The sequence below is a fragment of the Globicephala melas genome, chromosome 3 (genome assembly GCF_963455315.2).
Source record: "Globicephala melas chromosome 3, mGloMel1.2, whole genome shotgun sequence".
Lineage (NCBI taxonomy): Eukaryota > Metazoa > Chordata > Mammalia > Artiodactyla > Delphinidae > Globicephala > Globicephala melas.
Genome location: NC_083316.1, coordinates 33,830,989 through 33,850,211, shown reverse-complemented (window position 1 = coordinate 33,850,211; position 19,223 = coordinate 33,830,989). Strand labels below are relative to the sequence as shown.

The 19,223-nt window shown below is 37.6% G+C and overlaps 1 protein-coding gene across 1 annotated transcript in view; it reads left to right on the top strand.

The window, feature by feature from the left end:
* C6 (complement C6) overlaps positions 1 to 19,223 on the top strand; it is an 82,850-nt gene that overhangs the window by 29,105 nt on the left and 34,522 nt on the right. The window contains exons 9-14 of the mRNA XM_070045087.1: positions 6 to 131; positions 4,946 to 5,068; positions 14,183 to 14,349; positions 16,756 to 16,981; positions 17,895 to 18,066; positions 18,406 to 18,517. Coding sequence (XP_069901188.1) covers positions 6 to 131; positions 4,946 to 5,068; positions 14,183 to 14,349; positions 16,756 to 16,981; positions 17,895 to 18,066; positions 18,406 to 18,517 — 926 coding nt within the window. The remainder of the gene's footprint in view (positions 1 to 5; positions 132 to 4,945; positions 5,069 to 14,182; positions 14,350 to 16,755; positions 16,982 to 17,894; positions 18,067 to 18,405; positions 18,518 to 19,223) is intronic.

Below are 19,223 nucleotides of genomic sequence, written 5' to 3'. Positions count from 1 at the left end.
TCTAGAATACAACTCTGCTTTATACAGCCGGATATTTGATGACTTCGGGACTCACTATTTCACCTCTGGCTCCCTGGGAGGCGTGTATGATCTCCTGTATCAGTTTAGCAAGGAAGAACTAAAGAACTCAGGTTCGCTTTCTTCAACCTTCATTTTTAACTGATAAGATAGTGTGCAATACATTTTTCTCTTTCTCTATCCTTTTAGTTCTTCTTTATTGACTTTATTTCGACCCTGCTTTATTTCCAAAATGATATGAAGAAAAACCAAAAAGTACATACTCAAGGAAATAAAATAGAAATAGAAAATTCAGACAAATAGAAGAAGGAAAAATAAATAGGCTTCACCTCTTTGGGCATCAGATTTGACCCAGAATTTCCTGACATTAAGAATATCATAAGCTGCTTAGTAGTGGTAAACTAAAGAGAGATGCATGCCATCACCTCAAGGAAAACAAAATTTTTCTTGGAACTAAACTCTAAAAGATAATTTACTTATAGCAATTTTATAGGAGATAATAATATTATAAAACTGTAATTACAGCAAATCCACTGGCAGTCTTTTTTCTTTCTTTCTTTCTTTTCTTTTTTTTTTCTTGGCCAAGCAGCTTTTGGAATCTTAGTTCCCTGACTAGGGATTGAACCCAGGCCCTCAATAGTGAAAGCGCAAAGTCCTAGGGAGAGGCCACAACAATGAGAGGCCCGCGTACCGCAAAAAAAAAAATTAAAAAAATTAAAAATAAATCTTGCTTTCTTATTATCCTAGATTGCCAATATTAATTACTATTACTTAAGTACCTTTGTATAAATTTTTCAGGCTCCTGTGTGAAATTTTTCAGGCTCCTGTGTGAAATGACACAGCATCCTTGTGATGCTTCTATCTTGAGAACATGGTTAGGAAATTGTATAATAACCAGAACCCAACTGACAGATTCCCCTAAATAAATCAGAATTCTTGATCATTTAACTTTTTTTTTTTTTGCAGTACGCGGGCCTCTCACTGTTGTGGCCTCTCGCGTTGCGGAGCACAGGCTCCGGACGTGCAGGCTCAGCGGCCATGGCTCACAGGCCCAGCCGCTCTGCGGCATGTGGGATCTTCCCGGACCAGGGCACGAACCCGTGTCCCCTGCATCGGCAGGCAGACTCTCAACCACTGTGCCACCAGGGAAGCCCTGATCATTTAACTTTTATACAAAAGAAATTAAGAATTTATTTTAAAAAACACCAAGCCAACTCTGAGGTCAATAGAGTTTCAATCCTTCTGTTCTTATATCTCATTATGACAAATGGTAATGTTTAATGGGGCTTCCCTGAGTCCTTCTAAACTTTAATTGATCAGATGTCCATCATGATCTGCTTTTTAAGAAAGGAGATGGGATAAATGTCTTTGAGAAAGATTTTCAGTAAGAAGGTCTTTCAAAATTTTTGCCTGACAGAGTTACTGAAATCCAAGACTTATGCTGTGATGGGCTTTCCACACTGCCTGCCTCTTATGTTTCCTTACAGTTATCCTTTCCACTGGAGCAATGTTTGCTTGATGAATTTAATCAACATTTATGATGAGTAAAAATCGTTTGGGGAAGTCTCTGGCCCTTGACTTGGCTTCATCTCACCCTTGGGATAAAGTTATTCTGGTCACTGCTGCTGTAGCCAAGAATAATTTCTCACTTGATAAGCTATACTCATCATGCATTCACAGCAAAGCCTCTAAAGGCTTAGAGTTCAGGTCAGTTAAAGAACTATGTGAATCTTTAATCAACCATCCAGCATTTTAATAGTTGAAGCCCCATAACAAAAATGAAGAGTGATAAGCTATACTTCCTGAAATATTCTCACCTTCCATCTTTTTCTTTTTAAATAAAAATAGAGACTTCAGACACAGAGCCACACATAATAAGAGAAAGAAAGGGAGTTTGAGATATGATATAAAACTGGAAATATATAACCATACACACCTATGTGTACACACACACACACACTATATATATACATAGTATTTATAGTATGTGTATATATATTTAATATATTAAGATATATATCCTTATATTCAATATTTTTATATGTAATATATATTCTTATAGTCATTAAATATGTGCATTTCCATGTATATATATACTTCTCTGAGTCACAATAATAATATTGGAGCTCAATTTTAATTGTGGTTAAGATGAAGCTCACTCAGACAGAAACAAATCTCAATAAAATGGAATTCTCCGGTGGGTGTGCTTACCTGTTTTTGCCCACTCTTCAGATGAATACATATTCTGGCCTCCTCCCTTTTCCCTCTTTTAGTCCTTCTCCCCTTACTTCTCAATAATGTAGAGTTAGAGTTTAGGCTTAGTTTTTATTTGCTCTATTCAATAAGAATTATTTGCTTTATTCAATAAGAATTATATCCCTTGTCATTATTTTTTTAAATGACTTGAATACTTCATAGTACTTTCTCTAGTGCAAGAAGAATAAAACAAAATTAAATTGCTTTTTATTTGCATCCCTTGATTTATTCCTCTACTGCACAGTGTCCCATAGTCAATTTAAAACCTTGCATAAAAGTTGGAATTGCTTCAGCGTGCAAGGTAAAAAGAATTTCAGGAATACAGAGACAACATTAAACAATTAAAATATCATGTTATACAAGATGGTAATTTTAAAGTCCTTTGACTGGGAAGTCATTTTCTGCTCTGAATTAGAGGAGAAAAACTATACACCCCACTATCTATCAGTATGACTTTTTTTTTTTTTTGGTACGCGGGCCTCTCACCATTGTGGCCTCTCCCGCTGCAGAGCACAGGCTCCGGACGCGCAGGCTAAGCGGCCATGGCTCACAGGCCCAGCCGCTCCGTGGCATGTGGGATCTTCCCGAACCAGGGCACGAACCCGTGTCCCCTGCATCAGCAGGCGGACTCTCAACCACTGCGCCACCAGGGAAGCCCCTATCAGTATGACATTTTTGATTGACACTGTTGACCTTTGCCCAGTCAGAGTAGCTGAGGACATTTCTGAAATACTCATCTCTGTGTCACATCAGAGGGACACTCAGGCTTGAGAGGGCAAGTGCTTTAGCATCAAGAAACTCCTGTGTCAGTGTGGATATGGGTCAGGCACAAGCTATAGGACATCTTGTGAAGAAGAAAAGGCCGGCACAGAAATTCACTGATAAAGCCTTGATATTTTGATCACTGCATGACCAACACGATGACTCATAAGAGAGATTAATCATTCAAATCTTTAAGCATTCTCCTATAACCCTCAGCAAATGTAATTAACTTTACAGTTAATTATGTTATAATTAGTGAATTGGTCACATACAATTTAATTTTCACTTATAAATCATAGAAACCTAATGAAAGGATAAGAGTTGTGCACCACAGACGTATTAACTTCCTCACGTGCCCTAAACATTTGCCTGACCCACTTATAAGAACAATACTACCAGAAGAAAAATGAGTTGTGTTTATTCAGTCTGACCAAAACAGCCATCAAACCAAGAATTCTTTACTCCAACCTGTAATACATCTCTTTGAATGGGTCAAACTATTGAAAGAACGGTGAAGTAGGAAGCCCCATCCCCATCTACTCAGCCTCATTCCTCGTTGATCTGCGCCCTCAGGTTTAAATTTCAGCATCATACTCACATGACACATCCAGCTCTGAAAACATTCTTCCCTGCCTCTTGTAACCTGCAACCCTAAGAATCAGTATCTGATAAACTACTTTGCTTTAAGTTGCTTAAGAGCTCACGTAACAGCTCTATCTCTCATGAGCTTGTATTTTTCAAGGCAATTTTTAACTAAACATCAAAAAAACTGGATTCTAGTTTAGGTGTTTTGGGTACCAGGTCAGGTGACTTGGGGAAAAAAAAAAAAAAGGAAACATTTATTCTTCTCAATTACCCCAGATAAGCAGTACAACTTAGCCTCCAAACAGCCAGACCTGTTTCTCTGTGCTCTGTCCCACTCAATCCCTGACATCCCCATCGGTTTTGAAGTCATTAAGAATAATGGCTAGCATTGGGGTGGAAAAGACTGATTCAGATACCAAAATCTTTAACAAATGATGCTTTGAAGTTTGTTAAAAGATAAGAACAGTGAAGACCAAAGGAATTAGAATTGGATGTCCTGAGCTTCAGAGCAACAAGACTTTTAGAAGAGTTATAAAACTGTGGAGTGTCATCCTATGAAAGCAGCACTGGGAAACTAGGAAGATATCAAGCCCAGCTCCAACTCCTAAAGAGGCTGGGAATGAGGCAGCATCAACCTCCCTTGGAGACAACGGTGGAAATATATCAAGTATAGGCTTGAATTAAGATGAGGAGAAAGAGTGAACAGTCATCGAGGACATAAAAGAAGAGTTCATGAGTCAGGAAGTCAGAATTTCTGATAGTAAAATGAAAGGGTTTTGGAGGTAGAAGTGGAGTGAGCAGCTAAGTCAGGGAGAGGAAGCATAGCCAAGTATGAGAATGAGCGTTCCGGGAAGGAGAGGTGACCAATGAGATCTACATTTTAGGTGGTGAACAGGGGAAGAAGTGATATGGACTCAGTTCTCACAGAATCAGCTGTGGTCCCAAAAGAAGGCCTGTCAGCGGGGCACCAAACAGAGCATGTGTTTATCTCTTGACTTGTGGGGCTATACAAGGTCAGTGGCCAGCAGGACAGGAAAGCTTAGAGATTTATTGTGTGTAGGCAACATGGAGACGCCAACATGATCCCCATGGGGGAGACGGCAGGGACTCATATATACCTCTTCTCTTCAGCACGTCCCAGGGCCTGTGAAGGACTGCCTCTGTAGTAAAAGCCATTAATCATTTGAGCTCACGGGAACTGGAGGAGTTGTGTGCTGATATGGAGTACCTGTAGCTCCCCCAAGTGCCCAGAGCCTCATGTTCCTCTTCCCTGAATTCTCCATGGTACATTCTCAGGGTTTTTTGCTTGTATTCCATTTCCTAGGTCTAACGAAGGCAGAAGCCCAAAACTGCATCCGGGTTGAAACAAAGAAACGCTTCCTTTTTTTTACGAAAACAAAAGTGGAAGACCGGTGCACCACTAACAAGCTGTCAGAGAAATATGGAGGTAACAATGCTTTCTCTTAGCAGCTTACCCAGTGCGTCCTGACTGGCCATAATTTAAGTACCATATTGCACATGATTGTGACTACACTATTTTTCACTTTTCATTAGTTTCATTTGTTTGCCTCAGAGCCCTATGTGTGGTGGGGGAAGGGAGCAAATCAAATATTAGTACTACTTAAAAGGGGACATGGTTAAGATTTTCTTTATCTCCTATTTAGTTTGTTTAACTGAATGCACATTTATTGATTCTTCCTATCGGCCAAACTCAGTATTAAGCATTGTAAAGTACAGATGGGCATGAACTAGGTCTTCCAGTCAAGGAACTTACAAAGTAAGGATACATATAGACAACCATTAAAAATACAGAAGATGTAGTACATATATACAATGGAATACTACTCAGCCATAAAAAAGAATGAAATAATGCCATTTGCATCAATGTGGATGGACCTAGACATTATTATACTAAGTGAAGTAAGTCAAAGACAAATACCATATGATATCACTTCTATGTGGAATCTAAAATATGATACAAGTGAACTTATTATAAAACAGAAACAGACTCATAGACATATTATAGAAAACAAATTTATGGTTATCAAATGAGAAGGGGAGTAGAGATAAATTAGGAGTTTTGGATTAGAAGATACAAACTACTATATATAAAATAGATAAGCAAGGTCTTATTCTATAGCACAGGGAACTATACTCAGTATCTTGTAATAAACCATAAAGGAAAAGAATATGAAAAAGAATTATATATGTGTGTGTGTGTATATATCCATATATATGAAAAATTGAATCACTCTGCTGTACACCAGAGACTAACAAAACATTGTAAATCAACTATACTTCAATTTAAAAAAAAAAGACAAATAAGTTGTAAGAGAAGTACATTAAAAAAAGCTCAGGCAACAAAGCCAGAAACCTGAGTGCTCTCTTTGATTTCTCCCTCCCTCTTTCTAGCCTCTACATCCAATAAGTAGTCATTCCTCCTCCTTAATATTTCTCCCAGTTCTCCCCAGCTCTTCATTTCCATAGACATGCCTTCCATTCATCATTTCCAACCTGGATTACCACAGAGGCCTCCCAACTCATTCCCTTGCCTCTGGTCTTGCCTTCTTCCAATCTATTCTACACATTTTCTGTTAAAGGAATATTCTCCAAGGCAAATCTTACCATGAAACACCCATGCCTTAAACTTGTCATGGTTTCACACAGCCTTGAAGATAGGTTCCTGCCTCTCTCCCTGCCTAGCTAAACTTTATGCAGTCTCTTAAATAAGTCATGCTCTCTTCTGTGCCTTGCCATTATAAATAGCTCCTTCCTCTGTGTAAAATTTTCTTATTTCCTTACTCTTCCTGACTGATTGCTACTTCTGCTCAGAACAAAGGAAATCAGAACCACAAAAACTCCCAAAATATGAAATTTATATGGTCATGGGAGGACAGCCAAGGAACAGATAATAATATCATATTTACTATAATAATAAATAGGTAGTTTTAAATATCAGAGCCTATCAATGGTCTACATGTGGATGCCCATGTTGAGCATAAGCAAAATGAGAGCTGACATGACAACTACACATTTGTATTATACCCCCCAAAAAAGAACAGTATGCAAACAATCAACCTAGTAATATAAACCAAACAATGTACAGATTCTATACCAGTTTGTCTTGCGATAGAATAATTTAATAAGAATGTGAATTCAGTAAATCAAAAGCTCAGAGATGAAAACATTAAATATAAGAATTAATTGAAAAGGAGGATTTCAAAGCTAAGATACAAAGACAGCAAATATTGAAAAGTATTGCCATTATAGTTATAAATAGACACTGCAACTTCAAAATATAATTGTCTGAAGATAAAATTAATAAAGAAAAATCTAAAGTAATTCATAATGAATACAGAGAAAAAATCCAGATGTTAACCATTATTAAAGAATATCTAATGGAAATGGAATGACAAATGTAATTCTATAGATGGGAATTAGTGTTCCTGAAATAGCCCAAGAAATGAAACAGAAAAACTATTTTTAAAAATATATATAAATAAATATACATATATATATATATATAGCCCCTGAAATAAAGGAAGAAATTTGTCTTCATTATTTGTATCAGAAATATTGTTCAAATATACAATTTCAAGACAAATTCTAGTTAATTAACTAAATACAAAGATTTTTAAAATGAATTCAAGTATCCTAGCTGAAAGAACAAGTTCCCTACAGAATAACAACAAAATCTGGCTGGCGTCAGACTTCTTGACAAAATGCAAAGCTACAAGATGATAGAGGAATGTCCACAAATTTCTAAAAGAGAAAAGAAAATGTGTTCATATGTGGAGGTAACAGAAAGATGTCTCAAAACATGAGAGAATTCTGGTAATATTCATTCTTGAATACTTACTGAAAAAAAACTACTCGACTATAAAATCCATCCAACATAGAGATGAGAAAATGTCAAATATGAATTCTAGTTTTCAGCTTGTAGGGACACTGCAAAATCAGAGACTATTGCAATAGTCTCCAAACTGGTTAATCAACTATCAATCCTGCCCAGCTGACACACTGCTAATATTCCTGAATTGTATCAACTCCCCAACCCAAGTTTTTAGTGCCTGGCTTATAGCAGATTCTCAACTAATGCTTATTAATCACACTGACAATTTGCCTAAAAACAGAGACACATTTATGTTGTTTTCTAAAAGCAAAGCACACTTAAGAACATAGATTTGGATGGACTGGTTCAAGATGGCAGAGTAGAAGGATGTGCGCTCACTCCCTCTTGCGAGAGCACAGGAATCAAAACTAACTGTGAAAAATCATTGACAGGAAGACACTGGAACTCACCAAAAAAGATACCCCACATCCAAACTCAAAGGAGAAGCCACAATGAAACAGTAAGAGGGGCGCAATCACAATACAATCAAATCCCATAACTGCTAGGTGGGTGACTCACAAACTGGAGAACAATTATACCACAGAAGTCCACCCACTAGAGTGAAGGTTCTGAGCCCCATGTCAGGCTTCCCAACCTGGGGGTCTGGCAACAGGAGGAGGAATTTCCAGAGAATCAGACTTTGAAGGCTAGTGGGATTTGATTGCAGCACTTCAACAGGACTAGGAGAAACAGAGACTCCACTCTTGGAAGACACACACAAAGTAGTGTGCACATCAGGACCCAGGGGGAAGGAGAAGTGACCCCACAGGAGACTGAACCAGACCTACTTGCTAGTCTTGGAGGGTCTCCCGCAGAGGTGGGGGGCAGCTATGGCTCACCATGGGGACAAGGACACAGGCGGTGGAAGTTCTGGGAAGCACTCCTTGGTGGGAGTCCTCCCAGATTAGCCCCACCAAAGAGCCTCTAGGCTCCAGTGCTTGGTTGCCTCAGGCCAAGCAACCGACAGGGAGGGAACTCAGCTCCACCCATCAGCAGACAAGCGGATTAAAGTTTTACTGAGCTATGCCCACCAGATCAACACCCAGCTCTACCCACCACCAGTCCCTCCCATCAGGCAGCTTGCACAAGCCTCTTAGATAGCCTCATTCAACAGAAGACAGACAGCAGAAGCAAGAAGAACAACAATCCTGCAGCCTGTGGAACAAAAACTACATGGACACAAAGATAGACAAAATGAAAGGGCAGGGGCTTCCCTGGTGGCACAGTGATTAAGAATCCACCTGCCATGATATACTTAAAGTGATGAAAGGAAAAAACCTACAACCAAGTTTACTCTACCCGGCAAGGATCTCATTCAGATTCGATGGAGAAATCAAAAGCTTTACAGACAAGCAAAAGCTAAGAGAATTCAGCAACACCAAACCAGCTCTACAACAAATGCTAAAGGAATTTCTCTAAGTGGGAAACACAGAGAAGAAAAGGACCTACAAAAACAAACCCCCAAAAAATAAGAAAATGGTAATAGGAGCATATATATCAATAATTACCTTAAACGTGAATGGATTAAATGCTCCAACCAAAAGACACAGGCTTGCTAAATGGATACAAAAACAAGACCCATATGTATGCTGTCTACAGGAGACCCACTTCAGACCTAGGGACACATACAGACTGAAAGTGAGGGGATGGAAAAAGATATTCCATGCAAACAGAAATCAGAAGAAAGCTGGAGTAGCAATACTCATATCAGACAAAATAGACTTTATAATAAAGAATGTTACAAGAAGTAAGGAAGGACACTATGTAATGATCAAGGGATCAATCTAAGAAGACGATATAACAATTATAAATAAATATGCACCCAACATAGGAGCACCTCAATACATAAGGTAACTGCTAACAGCTATAAAAGAGGAAACCAACAGTAACACAATAATAGTGGAGAACTTTAACACCTCACTTACACCAATGGACAGATCATCCAAACAGAAAATTAATAAGGAAACACAAGCTTTAAATGACACAATAGACCAGGTAGATTTAATTGATATTTATAGGACATTCCACCCCAAAACAGCAGATTATATTTTCTTTTCAAGTGCACATGGAACATTCTCCAGGATAGATCACATCTTGGGTCACAAATCAAGCCTCAGTAAATTTAAGAAAATTGAAATCACATCAAGCATCTTTTCTGACCACAACACTATGAGATTAGACATCAATTACAGAGAGAAAAGCATAAAAAACACAAACACACGGAGACTAAACAGTATGCTACTAAATAACCAAGAGATCACTGAAGAAATCAAAGAGGAAATAAAAAAATACCTAGAGACAAATGTCAATGAAAACAGGATGATCCAAAACCTATGGGATGCAGCAAAAGCAGTTCTAAGAGGGAAGTTTATAGCTATACAGGTCTACCTCAAGAAACAAGAAAAATCTCAAATAAACAACCTAACGTTACACCAAAAAGAACCAGAGAAAGAAAAACAAACAAAACCCAAAGTTAGCAGAAGGAAAGAAATCATATAGATCAGAGCAGAAATAAATGAAATAGAAACAAAGAAAACAATACCAAAGATCAATAAAACTAAAAGCTGGTTCTTTGAAAGGATAAACTAAATTGATAAACCTTTAGCCAGACTCATCAAGAAAAAGAGGGAGAGTACTCAAATCAATAAAATTAGAAATGAAAAAGGAGAAGTTACAATGGACATGGTAGAAATACAAAGCATCCTAAGAGACTACTACAAGCAACTCTATGACAATAAAGAGGACAGCCTGGAAGAAATGGACAAACTCTTAGAAAAGTATAACTTTCCAAGACTGAACCAGGAAGAAATAGAAAATATGAACAGACTAATCACAAAGAATGAAATTGAAACTGTGATTAAAAACCTTGCAACAAAAAAAGTCCAGGACCAGATGGCTTCACAGGTGAATTCTATCAAATATTTAGAGAAGAGCTAACACCCATCCTTCTCAAACGCTTCCAAACAATTGCAGAGGAAGGAACACTCCCAAACTCACTCTACGAGGCCACCATCACCCTGAGACCAAAACCAGACAAAGATACTACAAAAAAAAGAAAATTACAGACCACTGATGAATATAGATGCAAAAATCCTCAGCAAAATACTAGCAAACAGAATCTAACAATACATTAAAAGGATCATAGACCATGATCAAATGGAATTTATCCCAGGGATGCATGGATTCTTCAATATATGCAAATCAATCAATGTGATACACCATGTTAACAAATTGAAGGATAAAAACCATATGATCATCTCAGTAGACGCAGAAAAAAACTTTTGACAAAATTCAACACCCATTTATGATAGAAACTCTCCAGAAGCTGGGCATAGAGGGAAACTACCTCAACATAATAAAGGCCATATATGACAAACACACAGCAAACATCATTCTCAAGGGTGAAAAACTGAAAGCATTTCCTCTAAGATCAGGAACAAGACAAGGATGTCCACTCTTGCCACTATTATTCAACATAGGTTTGGAAGTCCTAGCCACGGCAATCAGAGAAAAAAAAGAAATAAAAGTAATACAAATTGGAAAAGAAGTAAAACTGTCACTGTTTGCAGATGACATCATACTATACATACATAGATAATCCAAATGATGCCACTAGAAAACTACTAGAGCTAATCAATGAATTTGTTAAAGTTGCAGGACACAAAATTAATGCACAGAAATCTCTTGCATTCCTATACATTAACAATGAAAGATCAGAAAGAGAAATTAAGGAAACAATCCCATTCACCATTGCAACAAAAATAATAAAAAACCTAGGAATAAACCCACTTAAGGAGACAAAAGGCCTGTACTCAGACAACTATAAGACACTGATGAAAGAAATCAAAGACGAGACATGTCCTTAGATTGGAAGAATCAATATTGTAAAAATGACTATACTACCCAAAGCAATCTACAGATTCAATGCAATCCCTATCAAATTACCAATGGCATTTTTTACAGAACTAGAACAAAAAAATCTTAAAATTTGTATGAAAACACAAAAAACCCCAAATAGCCACAGCAATCTTGAGGGGGAAAAATGGAGCTGGAGGGATCAGACTCCCTGACTTCAGACTATACTACAAAACTACAGTAATCAAGACAGTATGGTACTGGCACAAAAACAGAAATATAGATCAATGGAACAGGATAGAAAGCCCAGAGATAAACCCCCACACCTTTGGTCAACTAACCTGTGACAAAGGAGGCAAGGATATACAATGGAGAAAAGACAGCCTCTTCAATAATTGGTGCTGAGAAAACTGGACAGCTACATGTAAAAGAATGAAATTAGAACACTCCCTAACAACATACACAAAAGTAAACTCAAAATGGATTAGAGACCTAAATGTAAGATCGGAAAGTATAAAACTCTTAGAGGAAATCATAGGAAGAACACTCTTTGACATAAATCACAGCAAGATCTTTTGTGACCCACCTCCTAGAGTAATGGAAATAAAAACAAAAATAAACAAATGGAACCTAATGAAACTTAAAAGCTTTGGCAAAGCAAAGGAAACTACAAACAAGATGAAAAGACAACCCTCATAATAGGAGAAAATATTTGCAAACGAATCGACAAAGGATTAATCTCCAAAATATATAAACAGCTCATGCAGCTCAATATTAAAAAAAAACAATTAAAAAATGGGTAGAAGACCTAAATAGACATTTCTCCAAAGAAGACATACAGTTGGCCAAGAGGCACATGAAAAGATGCTCAACATCACAAATTAGTAGAGAAATGCAAATCAAAACTACAAAAAGGTATCACCTCACACCGGTTAGAATGGGCATCGTCAGCAAATGTACAAACAAATGCTGGAGAGGGTGTGGAGAAAAGGGAACACTTTTGCACTGTTGGTGGGAATGTAAATGGATACAGCCACTATGGAGAACAGTATGGAGGTTCCTTAAAAAGCTGAAAATAGGATTACCATATGACCCAGCAATCCCACTACTGGGAATATACCCAGAGAAAACCCTAATTCAAAAATACACGTGCACCCCAGTGTTCACTGCAGCACTGGTTACAATAGCCAGGTCACGGAAGCAACCTAAATGCCCATCGACAGACGAATGGATAAAGAAGATGTGGTACATATATACAATGGAATATTACTCAGCCATAAAAAGGAACAAAATTGGGGCTTTTGCAGAGATGTGAATGGACCTAGAGACTGTCATAGAGAGTGAAGTAAGTCAGAAAGAGAAAAACAAATATCGTATATTAACGCATATATGTGGAATCTAGACAAATGGTACAGATGAACCAGTTTGTAAGGCAGAAATAGAGACACAGATGTAGAGAACATACATATGGACACCAAGGGGGGAAAGCGCTGGGTGGGGGGGATGAATTGGGAGATTAGGATTGACATATATACACTAATATGTATAAAATAGGTAACTAATAAAAACCTGCTGTATAAGAGAAATAAAAATTTTTAAAAGAGCTGTGATTTGTCTATTTCTAACCCTGAGCTACTTTGATTAAAGCATTTGACTCCAAACTTTTATAATCTGTAATGGTACCATTAAATTTTTTTGAGGATATATCCCTAATATATGTATACTTACTAACAAATGTTTATGAATATATTATTTCTAAAAATACATTATGGACAAAAATATATACAAGTGTGCAAACAGAAACTATCAAGAGATAATCTATATGAAATAAACAGATTTTTTCCTTGTCTTGCTCATATCATAATGATAATACTTCATAAAATTTTTGATGTTTTGAGAGTGGCTTGCTGTCAAACTCATGTTGTGATTGATGAGAAGCTTGTGGAAGAAATAGAAGTGTCTGCTCTTCCTTCTATTAGTTGTTTTCCTTATGTTTGCACTGTTGGTATCATCTTCAGTCTGCATTTTCTTTCTGGAATCCTTTTAAGCAATTTATTCACTTGTAAGCGTTCTGTTCAAAGTAGCTAATAGAATAGTAAATAGACTTAACTAGTTCTTTCTTCAGGGTCCCATTCTTAGCATATATAGCTCTTACCAGTGTCAATCCATTTATGACATATATCAATCTGCATATCAGAGTCACTGTCAATAGGTATATGATATATTGGCAAATAATAATTTCTCCCTTATTTTATTTGAAAATTAAATGCAAAAAAACTCTAAAAATTTCTTCTTATACCCTTCTTAAGCAGCTCACATTGAAAAGGACCATACTTTTTTCATAGAGAGAGTATTTCACCCATTGTTCTAATCATCCTAGACTCTGTTACTGTAGAATTTCTAAACAGTTGGGGGCATAGCTGATCCTTACTGACACTCCAGAACAGACACCAGATTAATGCCATTAACTATTACCCATATCACTAGCCTCTTTCCCATTTGATTTTATTTCTCACTATAATTTCTTATTACTCAGTTCCTACCCATATTAAAGACACCATTAGTTAAGAGGAATAGTTTTGAAAATTTATATGTGTTGCTTAATAAATGGTAGCTGTTGGCACTATTATTATCATTTCTATTATTAAACTCCCTATAGGGACAAGAGACGTGTTCTCTTGCTTTTCACTTAGTTTACTTAATTGAGCTACATGACTCTGCCATCTGCTTCTTTCTCCTGTGCAAATAGGCTTTACTTTCAAGTTTGAATTTGCAATAAAATTAAACGAGTAATTTTCTTGAAATACCTTGCAGGTTCATTTATTCAGGGATCAGAGAAATCCATATCCCTGGTTCAAGGCGGGAGGAGTGAGTATGCAGCAGCTTTGGCGTGGGAGAAAGGGAGTTCTGGTCCAGAAGAGAAGACATTTTCTGAGTGGTTAGAATCAGTGAAGGAAAATCCTACTGTGATTGACTTTAAGGTAAGATTGAAAAGCATTATGGGTAAGAGCTAAGGCAGTTCTCTGGCAGCCCAAACTGTACATCACACAATTCCTTTTCCATTTTCTTCTCAGATGATAAAAGAAATGTCTTTCTTTAGTGTGTATGCACAACATACCTTTTTAAAAAACATTAAATTAAACATCTCTTGTTTATGCTGTTCAAACAAGCATTCTGTAGTACAGCATTTAGAATTCCCAGCACACATTAAATACCAGAAGAGGGAGTATAGTGCATGAAAATGCCTAAACTTACCTGGAGTAGTGTTCTACTCCCCATGTATGGGGAGTAGAATGCCTAAACTTACCTGGAGTAGTGTTCTACTCCCCATGTAAGTAATAAATTTGATTTCTGTACTTTTCTTGCAATTCTTTATTTGATGAGCCCTGCTAAATCTTCATTTATAGCTCTGTGGGGTAAATGGGATTTTAGACCCATTTGATTTTCTGTTTCTATCACCATTGATTAAATTTACCAGTCTTATATTTGTTGTAATTACATTAAAGGGTGATTTTTATTAGGTATGAAATACTTTGTCCACAAATCAGTCATATGCCACTTTGAGCCAGTTTTGCCTAAAACATAAGCACATTTTAAAAAGCTCCTTAAGGAGCTATTCTGCTCATTTCATTTAAATGAAAATAAAGGAGTTCAATCATCATGAAGGCAGAATGATTTACATGTAGCATGAAGATACTTGGAGCTCTACAGGTTACGGTAGGAAAATGAGGTCCAGCTGCCCATCTGGGCACTTGTGAGTCATACACTTCACTAGAGAATCATTCCTCTGAGGTTTTAAAATGTTAATTAAAATGAGCCCTGGAAGACCGAAACAGACATTTCTCCAAAGAAGATACACAGATTGCCAACAAACACATGAAAGGATGCTCAACATCTCTAATCATTAGAGAAATGCAAATCAAAACTACAATGAGGTATCACCTCACACCAGTTAGAATGGGCATCATAAGAAAATCTACAAACAACTAATGCTGGGGAGGGTGTGGAGAAAAGGGAACCCTCTTGCACTGTTGGTGGGAATGTAATTGATACAGACACTATGGAGGCTCCTTAAAAAACTAAAAATAGAACTACCATATGACCCAGCAATCCCACTACTGGGCATATACCCCGAGAAAACCATAATTCAAAGAGTCATGTACCACAATGTTCATTGCAGCTCTATTTACAATAGCCAGACGTGGAAGCAACCCAAGGGTCCATCAACAGATGAATGGATAAAGAAGATGTGACACACATATACAATGGACTATTACTCAGCCATAAAAAGAAACGAAATTGAGTTTGTAGTGAGGTGGATGGACCTAGGGTCTGTCGTACAGAGTGAAGTAACTCAGAAAGAGAAAAACAAATACCATATGCTAACACATATATATGGAATTTAAAAAAAAATGGTTCTGAAGAACCTAGGGGCAGGACAGGAATAAAGACACAGACGAAGAGAATGGACTTGAGGACATGGGGAGGGAGAAGGGTAAGCTGGGACGAAGTGAGAGTGGCATGGACATATATACACTACCAAATTTAAAATAGATAGCTAGTGGAAAGCAGCCACATAGCACAGGGAGATCAGCTCGGTGCTTTATGACCACCTAGAAGGGTGGGATAGGGGATATGGGGATGTATGTATACATATAGCTGAGTCACTTTGTTATAAAGCAGAAACTAACACACCATCGTAAAGCAATTATACTCCAATAAAGATGTTAAAAAAAAATGAACCCCGATTTTGTGTTAGCTCCATATTTGTTACTGTAATTCTTCTATTGATCCTACCAGCAAGTTCATTTCTCTATTTTGTCTCTCCACATTTTCTCATCTGGTTCCATCAAAAGCCAGTAGTAGTGTCCCTGGAAAAACAGAGAACACTGAAAGCCTCTCTTCGCCCTTTCCAGATTTTTCTCCTTGAGTCAAACTTGATGAGCCTTCAGCAAAGCATTCCTGAGCTGCCTAACTCTTGGTCACTTTTCTCAGTACTTTGATGCATGCATTTGATGCTTAATAAACAAGTCGATGTAAATCCAAGTAAGCGACACCTCACGTGAGGCTTCCTCCATAGTAGAATTCTGGGGAAAGGAAGCTCCAGATACTTTATACCTGCCATGTTTTAGGGACAACAGAAGCCAGCTAACCTTGCAGATAGCTGCTCTACCCACTGTAGAAGGGAAAGAAGCTCCCCCACCCTCATGGGAAGGGCTTTTCTCCACTAGTCCAATTGACAGATATACCATATTCTACAACAATCCCTTTGAAGTGTGGGATTTTCCATACCTTGCCTCTCATTCTATGGGAATTGGGCGATGATGGCAACATATGCCAAAGAGATGTGACTCTGACTGGACCTCCTCTCTCCCATCTGCTCTTAGCTTGCTCCCATTACAGACCTGGTAAGAAATATCCCCTGTGCGGTGACAAGACGGAACAACCTCATGAGAGCTTATCGAGAATATGCAGCCAAGTTTGACCCCTGCCAATGTGCTCAATGCCCTAATAATGGCCACCCCACGCTCTCAGGGACTGAATGTCTGTGCATGTGCCAGAGCGGCACCTTCGGTGAGAACTGTGAGAGGCGCTCTCCGGATTACAAATCTAGTAAGTGTCAGTAACTTGCTATAAGGTAGGAAGCTTTCCCCTCCCAAAGGTATTGTAGGTTGGTCAATGAAAACAACAAAACAAAACAAAACTTCTCTGCATAAGAGAACTGCATAAGCAATTTCCACCTTACGCAAACTCACAAGGAAAACAGGCCTGGAGAAAGTTAGACTCAAAGGTCAAACAGTCCTGGTGTGAATCTCAGCTGTAACCTACCAGCTATGTGACCTTGGGAAAGTCACCTAACCTCTCTATGCCTCAGTCTGTTCATCCATAAAATGGGGATAATGCCACTATATACCCCAAAATTATATATGTGTATATATATATATATATAAAAAAAATATACAGCACAATGCCTATAACATAAAATAGATAAAATAATAAAACACACTATAAAGTAAAATATGTGATGCTCTTGTTAACCTCTTGTGCATTATAATGTAGAATGAGGGTGGCTTGTAATAAGGGATAAATTAAGACACAACCAAAGTTTTCACACAGGACCAAGCAATGTTCATACCTCTAACCCTCCTTAGAAAGAGGATATGTCATGGGAGTAAGAATATAGTCTATTACCTTTAAAAATGTAATTTTATATATATTCTATTTGGAAGAAGTTCACATGTATACATATATTTATGTATATATGTATGTGTGAGATATGTTGCTGATAGTTGAAAATGATTCATAGTTGTTGCCATTTTATTCAGGCTGTGGGAACAGGAAAGGGAAATCAGGTGATATGTCAGGCCCTTTGCACAGATAATTTCTTTTAATCCTCACAATAATCCTATGATATTCCACAAAGGCTCCCACAGCTAAACTGTGAGGAAGCCAAGTTGACCTGGCTTCAAAGCCCCAATTCTCCCAGAGGCACCATGATCGGTGGATGGGTCTTCCTGTGTTCCAGATGCTGTAGACGGGAACTGGGGCTGCTGGTCTTCCTGGAGCACGTGTGATGCTACTTACAAGAGATCGAGAACCCGAGAATGCAACAACCCTGCCCCCCAGCAAGGAGGGAAAAGCTGTGAGGGGGAGAGGCGGCAAGTGGAGCACTGCACATTTTCCATAATGCAGAACGAGTAAGGATGGATACGGGGAGAGAGCAGGGCATCTCCCCCAACACCGCTACTAAACTAGACAGTTAAGATATTTATTTTCTTACTGCTAGGTAAAGAAATGATTAGAATTTTACCTATTCCAACGCAACATATCAGTGAGGTGTTAGATCGGCTGCTACCCCTTTTTCTCTCTGTTTTCTCTCTTTTTTAAATGTATTATATACATATATATACACACATATATAATGTGTATATACGCATGCATATATGTGTATACACAAACATGTAAATGTGTATATACATATATATATATACACACAAATTTATTGTATTATACACACGTTTATTTTTCCCTTTTAGTGGACAACCATGCATCAGTGATGATGAGGAAGTGAAAGAAATAGACCTCCCTGAATTAGAATCAGATTCAGGGTGTCCTCAACCAGTCCCTCCAGAAAATGCATTTATCCGGGTAAGCATCCTGACCTTTACTTTAGGTTTGGAATCCAAAAAAATAGAACTTAGGAAACATGCACTTTCTTTTATTTAGAGTTATTTTTTTCTTGGTTTAATACCTGTTGACTTAAAAAGTAAAAAAGGAATATTTAGAAAGTCTCCATCACTTTTCCCTGTGAATTCCCTGGAGGTGTCCTCATACCTGGTTGCTAGACCAAACTAACACACACACTTTTGTGTGCCTTGGCACTACTAACTCGTGTGGTGGTACATTTATGTGAGTGGAGAATGGTTTGGATGACTTCTGTAGGAATCTGCAACTAAGATCTGACTGTTTATTTCTGAATCTGAGCAAAGTAACCCCCTATGTAAGGCACGTTATCAGAGAAACAAACTAGTCTTGACTGTAACATAGGAGGTGTTGAGTCTGTAATGGCTTCTTAGGTTAAAAACCTATAGAACTCTTAAGCAGTCAGTACAGTTTTAATACCTTTTAATTTTATCATTTTTCATTAAACCACTATATGTTTCTATGATTAAAAACAACTAAATACTTTTTGTTAGACAGTTCTGTGGCTTTAGATATAAACTTTCAGGAGATAGATAATATTTAAAATTGATCACAGGAGGCATGGGCCCTAATCAATTTTACCTTTTTTTAAAAAAAGTTTACCTTTCTTAAACCCAGTAAGGCCTTTAATCTGTTTCCAACTGTATCATAT